General features: G+C 42.7%; 1 protein-coding gene across 1 annotated transcript in view; it reads right to left on the bottom strand.

The window, feature by feature from the left end:
• The window catches only part of LOC123520236 (liprin-alpha-1-like), a 68,947-nt gene that overhangs the window by 48,079 nt on the left and 13,368 nt on the right, over window positions 1–7,500 (bottom strand). The window contains 2 exon segments of the mRNA XM_045282384.1: window positions 5,467–5,616; window positions 7,356–7,430. Coding sequence (XP_045138319.1) covers window positions 5,467–5,616; window positions 7,356–7,430 — 225 coding nt within the window.

Genomic DNA, 7,500 nt, shown 5'->3' on the forward strand with positions numbered 1-7,500 from the left:
AAATTTTACGTCACATACTGTTCCCTCTAAAACACGTCGCTTATTGTTTCTCGCGTTGATTACGTAGAAATGTTGTTAATCTGTCACTAGAACCACAAAAACACCCTTAAAAATCCACATCACTTATTGTTTCTCCTGTTAATAATGCAGAAATGTTGTTAATGTCACTAGAACCACAAAAACACCCTTAAAAACCCACGTCACTTATTGTTTCTCCTGTTAATAATGCAGAAATGTTGTTAATCTGTCACTACAACCACAAAAACACCCTTAAAAACTCAAATCACTTATTGTTTCTCCTGTTAATAATGCAGAAATGTTGTTAATCTGTCACTAGAACCACAAAACACCCTTAAAAACCCACATCACTTCAACTAGAACCACAAAAACACCCTTAAAAATCTGTCACTTCAACTAGAACCACAATAACACCTGGTGAAGGGAGGAACTGTCACACTGAGTAAGGAAATGAATGCAAATCTTGATACAACCTAATGGAAAAAACGATATGCAATTTTATTCTATTTTATCTATTTATTTATTATTTTCTTTTCCTATATTATGGCCTATAGCGCCTGTAGGTTCACTTGAAGAGTATGGGAAATGGTGTCCAGTGTTCAGCTTCCACCCATAAGCAACGTTGGCAATTTTCTATCTAGTGGTGGGCATATTAGGGCCCATATCACCACACAAGCGCATCTTTGGTGTTTTAAGGAGGTGTTTTTAGGGTGTTTTAGGGTGTTTTAGAGAGTTTTAGGGTGTTTTGGTGTGTTTTATGGTGGTTTAGGGGGATTTTATGGTGTTTTAGGTATCCTGGTGACATGTAGCTAACTTTAAACCACTCCACAAATGGGAAAGTTTCAAGGCGGTACATGGTGGGATTCCAACCAGCGCGTGGATGTCTGCCTGATCCCACCACCACCAACTTCCCTATTACTACCAAATGTCAACTACTAACCATGAGAAATGCACTAAACTAATGTAAAAAACTAGCAAAACTAAATACAATTCTAAAACCCTTAAATTCGATAACAAACACCAAACATATTTCTAAATTGTCTCGTCTTGTCCTTCTCTTGCCTTGTCTCGTCTCTTCTCGTCTCATCTTGCCTTGCTTTCCCTTGCCTTGCCACCCCTGTCTTGCCTTGCCTTGCCTTGCCTTGCCTTGCCTTCCCTTGCATTGCCTTGTCTCACCTCATCTTGTTTTGTCTTGTCTTGCCTTGTGTTGCCTTGTCTTCTCTTGTCTTGAGCTCTTCGACTCAATAACAAACAATAAACACATTTCAAAACCCTTCTATTCAACAAGAACTCAACACTTTCTCAAACCCTTCTATTTAACCCCTTCAGTACCATGACGCATTCCTTATTCATTCTGGTGACTATTTGGTGATTTTCTACAGCTTCAGACACTCATGTGGGGGGTTAAAATAGTGAAGAAAGGGTTAAAATAGTGAAGACTGTGGCCATTAATCTTCTGCCCTCCATAGACCCTTCCTAATGTCAATAAAATGGTGTGTGTCCCAGCTACTAATCTTCTGCCCTTCATAGACCCTTCCTAATGTCAATAAAATGGTCTAATGGTACACAAATCTCAAGGTAAAAATGTGTCCCAGTACTGAAGGGGTTAAAATAGTGAAGACTGTGGCCATTAATCTTCTGCCCTCCATAGACCCTTCCTAATGTCAATAAAATGGTCTAATGGTACACAAATCTCAAGATAAAAACGTGTCCCAGTATTGAAAGGGTTAAAATAGTGAAGACTGTGGCCATTAATCTTGTGCCCTCCATAGACCCTTCCTAATGTCAATAAAATGGTCTAATGGCACACAAAACTCTTAGTAAAAAAACACCCCAGTACTGAAGGGCTTAAAACAGTAACTCTGCCCATTGACAAGCTCTTCTGTTCACTGTCTGTCTCCTGGCTTGGTGAAAACTCCCTGCTTCACTCAAAGGGCTGGAGTGGGAGTGGCTTGCCTGTGTGGAGTCAAGGTGGAGTGGTCAAAACTTGGTCATTTCCTTAGATCGCTGGTTTACTGTTCATGTTCTTAAAAGTATTGTTATTTCTCTCTCTCTCTCTCTCTCTCTCTCTTCTGGTACCTTGCATTTCTCTTTTTCCTTTTTCTTGTCTCTCTCTTTCTTTCTCTTCTGATGTCTCTCTCTCTCTCTCTCTCTCTCTCTCTCTCTCTCTCTCTCTCTCTCTCTCTCTCTCTTTCTTCATTGCATCTTTCCTTCCTTCTCATTCTTCTTGTAGTTTTTTTTTTCCTCCTCCTCCTCTTTTCTTCTTCTTCTTCTTCTTCTTCTTTTTCTAGTTACTTCATTTTCTTCCTCTTCTCTCTCCTCTTCCTCTTCCTCTCATCTTTGTTCTCATATCTCCTCTTCTTCTTCTTCCTCCTCCTCTTCTTTCTTCCTCTTTCTCCTCTTCCTTTCTTCCTATTCTCTTCCCTCTCTCTCTCATATCAGCTGCTCCTCCTCCTCCTCCTCCTCCTCCTCCTCCTCCTCCTCCTCCTCCTCCTCCTCCTCCTCCTCCTCCTCCTCCTCTTCCTCCCATTTTTCTTCTCGTATCACCTCCTCATCCTCCTCCTCCTCCTCCTCCTCCTCCTCCTCCTCCTCCTCCTAGACAACATTAGCAGTGAGTAAGTAGGCATGTGCATAAGTAGTAGCAGCAGCAGCAGCAGTAGTAGCAGTAGTAGTAGCAGTAGTAGCAGTAGCAGAAGCAGTAGTAGCAGAAGCAGTAGTGGTGAGGCAGTGAGTGAAGGAAAGCCACAAGAAAATAAATAAATCAATAAATAAATAAAAGTGATGATACAAGACATAAAGAATATATTGTAGTAGTAGAAGTAGTAGTAGTAGTAGTAGTAGTAGTAGTAGTAGTAGTAGTAGTAGTAGTAGTAGTAGTAGTAGTAGTAGTAGTAAAAAGCGTAGCTGACGGCTGCTCGAAAAAACAAAGTTAGTATCGCATAACTTCCAAATTTTTGTGAGTTTTGCTGTTTTAATTGTGTTTCCTTTCCAAACACAACACAACCCTCGACAAACGTTCCAATCCTTTCCGGAAAAAACAAAAAATAGATAAAAACAAACCAGATTTCGGGGATTAAACCAAAAATTTTCACTTTTTTTTCGAGTTTTCCAGGTAATTGAGTGTCGGAGTGCCAGGTGAGTGCCAGGTGAGTGCCAGGGAGGGTCGCGAGGTCAGCCAGCCGTCAGCCGGGCTCATAGGAGGTGCCAAAATATCATTACCTGTTTCTCTAGCGATGACTGAAGCTCCATCATCTTAGAGACGCTGGTGGTGGTGGTGGTGGTGGTCGCTCCGTTTTCCCTCTCCTCTCTCTCCTCCTCCTCCTCCTCCTTCTCCTCCTCCTCCTCCTCCTCCTTCTTCTCCTGTTTCTCCTTCTCCTTTCTGGTTTAAATATTTTTCTCTTCAGTTTTTTCTCTCTCTCTCTCTCTCTCTCTCTCTCTCTCTCTCTCTCTCATGGTACAGCAAATCTTTAAAACTTACATTATGATTTTTTTATCCTTATTATTACAATTTATAGTAATTCCGGGAGTGTGGTAGTAGTAGTAGTAGTAGTAGTAGTAGTAGAAGTAGAAGTAGAAGTAGAAGAAGAAGAAGAAGAAGAAGAAGAAGAAGAAGAAAAAGAAGAAGAAGAAGAACAATAGCAGTAGTAGCAGTAGTAGTAGCAGTAGCAGTAGTAGCAGTAGCAGCAGTAGTAGTAGTAGTAGTAGCAGTAGTAACATTAATTCCACACACAACAAAACACAAGAAATCTTAATCAGACGAAATAAACTTCTATAATTTTCCACTCACTTTAAAAACACCAATAAAAATTCAATATTAAGTGTTTGCTGTACCGAAAAACACTCAATAATAATAAAAAACACTCAATAACAATAAAAAACACTCAATAAAAAAAAAACACTCAATAACAATAAAAAAAACACTCAATAATAATAAAAAACACTCAATAAACATGACTTAGACCATTAGTGAATAAATTAATTAAATATACCCCTGGTTTTAGTAGTCACCCCTGCCAGATGTGGGGAAAGATGGGATTTTAGTGGAAGAAAGGGGGAAATGGGGAAAAACAGGGGTTTCTAAGGGGAAAGAGGGGAAGAAAGGGGATTCTAAGGGGGAAAGATGGAAAAAATGGTGATTGTGAGGGGAAAAAACAAGGAAAAAAGTGATTCTAAAGGGAAAAGGAAAGAAAGGTGATTCTGAGGGGAAAAAAGAGAAAAAAAGGAGAATTCTAAGGGAAAAAATTGAAATTCTATGGGGAAAAAGGTGATTGTGAGGGAAAAAGAGGGGAAAAAGGAGAATTCTAAGGGGAAGAGAAGAATTATAAGGGGAAAAAGAGAGGAAAAGAAAATCTAAGGGGAAAGAGGGGAATTCTAAGGGGAAAAATGGGAAAAATGTGATTGTGATGGGGAAGGGGAAAACAGAGAATTCTAAGGGGAAAAAGGGAAATTCTAAGGGGAGAAGGTGATTGTGAGGGAAAAAAAGAGGGGAAAACAGAATTTTAAGGGGAAAAAGGGAAATTCTAAGGGGAAGAAGGTGATAGTGAGGGAAAAAAGGGGAAAAGGGAGAATTCTAAGGGGAAGAAGGTGACTGTGAGGGAAGAAGAGAGGAAACAGGGGGAATTATAACAGAGAAGAGGGGAAACAGAATGACTGAGGGGAAAAATAGATAAAAAACACACACACACACACACACACACACACACACACACACACACACACACACACAGAGGGGAGACAAATATGAAGAGAAAATTGGAATGAGAGAGAGAGAGAGAGAGAGAGAGAGAGAGAGAGAGAGAGAGAGAGAGAGAGAGAGAGAGAGAGAGAGAGAGAAGGAAGAAAGAAAAGGAAATAGAAAAGAAAAGAAAAGAAAACGAGAAACAAAACAATAAAAACACAAAAGATGAAAAGAAATAAATAAACAAATAAATAAATAAATAAACAAATAAAAATAAAGAAAATCAAAACAAACAAAAAGATTAAAACAAACACACAAACACACATTCTCTCTCTCTCTCTCTCTCTCTCTCTCTCTCTCTCTCTCTCTCTCTCTCTCTCTCTCTCTCTCTCTCTCTCTCTCTCTCTCTCTCTCTCTCTCTCTCTCTCTCTCTCTCTCTCTCTCTCTCTCTCTCTCTCTCTCTCTCTCTCTCTCTCTCTCTCTCTCTCTCTCTCTCTCTCTCTCTCTCTCTCTCTCTCTCTCTCTCTCTCTCTCTCTCTCTCTCTCTCTCTCTCTCTCTCTCTCTCTCTCACTCACTCACCACTCACTCACCACTCTCTCTCTCTCTCTCTCTCTCTCTCTCTCTCTCTCTCTCTCTCTCTCTCTCTCTCTCTCTCTCTCTCTCTCTCTCTCACTCACTCACTCACTCACTCACTCACCACCACTCACTCTCTCTCTCTCTCTCTCTCTCTCTCTCTCTCTCTCTCTCTCTCTCTCTCTCTGTGACTCACCACGTGTGCCTGGTCGCTGTTGGTGGCGGTGGAGGGGGACCCCTTAACCCCGGGGGGCGGCCCCTCCAGGGACTGGGGGGCGGCCTCTCCGTTGACCCGCGCCCCCTCCGCCCCGTCCCCCGGCATCTTACCCATCTTGTACTGGCTCAGCTGAGGGGACAGAGGGGAAAAGGTGAGTGTGAGGGGGAAAAAGGTGATTGTGAGGGGAAAAAGGGGGAAAAAAAGTTGATTGTGAGGGGAAGAGATGAAAAGGGTGATTGTGAGGGGAAAAGAGGTGAAAAGGTGATTGTGAGGGGAAAGAGGGGAAAAGGGTGATTGTGAGGGGAAAGAGGGGGAAAATGGTGATTATGAGGGGAAAAGAGGGGAAAAGGATGATTGTGAGGGGAAACAGAGGGGGAAAAGGGTGATTGTGAGGGGAAAGAGGGGAAAAGGGTGATTGTGAGGGGAAAAGAGGGGAAAAGGGTGATTGTGAGGGGAAACAGAGGGGAAAAGGGTGATTGTGAGGGGAAATAGATGGGAAAAGGGTGATTGTGAGGGGAAATAGAGGGGGAAAAGGGTGATTGTGAGGGAAGAGGTGAAAAGGATGATTGTGAGGGGAAGAGGTGAAAAGGGTGATTGTGAGGGAAATATAGGGGAAAAGGGTGATTGTGAGGGAAAGAGGGAAAAGGGTGATTGTGAGGGGAAACAGAGGGGGAAAAGGGTGATTGTGAGGGAAAGAGGGAAAAGGGTGATTGTGAGGGAAACAGAGGGGAAAAGGGTGATTGTGAGGGAAAGAGGGAAAAGGGTGATTGTGAGGGAAATAGAGGGGAAAAGGGTGATTGTGAGGGAAATAGAGGGGAAAAGGGTGATTGTGAGGGAAAAGAGGGGAAAAGGGTGATTGTGAGGGAAAGAGGGGAAAAGGGTGATTGTGAGGGGAAATAGAGGGGAAAAGGGTGATTGTGAGGGAAACAGAGGGGAAAAGGATGATTGTGAGGGAAATAGAGGGGAAAAGGGTGATTGTGAGAGGAAGAGGTGAAAAGGGTGATTGTGAGGGGAAAGAGGGGAAAAGGGTGATTGTGAGGGAAAGAGGTGAAAAGGGTGATTGTGAGGGAAAGAGGGAAAAGGATGATTGTGAGGGAAATAGAGGGGAAAAGGGTGATTGTGAGGGAAATAGAGGGGAAAGGGTGATTGTGAGGGAAATAGATGGGGAAAAGGGTGATTGTGAGGGAGATAGAAAGAAAAGGGTGATTGAGGGAAAAGAGGGAAAAGGTGATTGTGAGGGGAAATAGAGGGAAAGGGTGATTGTGAGGGAAATAGAGGGGAAAAGGGTGATTTTGAGGGAAAGAGGGAAAAGGGTGATTGTGAGGGGAAATAGATGGGGAAAAGGGTGATTGTGAGGGGAAAGAGGGAAAAGGGTGATTGTGAGGGAAAAGAGGGGAAAAGGCTGATTGTGAGGGAAGAGGTGAAAAGGGTGATTGTGAGGGGAAACAGAGGGGGAAAAGGGTGATTGTGAGTGGAAAAAAGTGATTGTGAGTGGAAAAAAGTGATTGTGAGGGGAAAAAGTGTGATTGTGAGGGGAAAAAGCATGATTGTGAGGGGAAAGATGGGGATAAGGATGATTGTGAGGGGAAATAGAAGGAAAAGGTGAGTGTGAGGGGAAAAGAAGGGGAAAAAAGTGATTGTGAGGGGAAAAATGATGACTCTAGGATGTAGTATATAGAGGGAGGGAAAATAGGTGATAAATTTTCCTCCTCCTCCTCCTCCTCCTCCTCCTCCTCCTCCTCCTCCTCCTCCAATGAAATAAAGAAAAGATGAAAAGATAAGAAAAACAAGATAGACTGATTATTTTCCTTCCTTCCTTCCTTCCTTCCTTCCTCCTCCTCCTCCTCCTCCTCCTCCTCGTGACTCACCTCCTCTCTGGTGTGTGTGAGGTCCTCCTCCAGGGAAGCCACTCTCTCCAGGGCCACTCGTAACCTTTCCCTCACCTGTAGAGATAGAGATAGTTCACTTTCTCTCTCTCTCTCTCTCTCTCTCTCTCTCTCTCTCTCTCTCTCT

The sequence above is a fragment of the Portunus trituberculatus genome, chromosome 1 (assembly GCF_017591435.1).
Source record: "Portunus trituberculatus isolate SZX2019 chromosome 1, ASM1759143v1, whole genome shotgun sequence".
Taxonomy (NCBI): Eukaryota; Metazoa; Arthropoda; class Malacostraca; order Decapoda; family Portunidae; genus Portunus; species Portunus trituberculatus.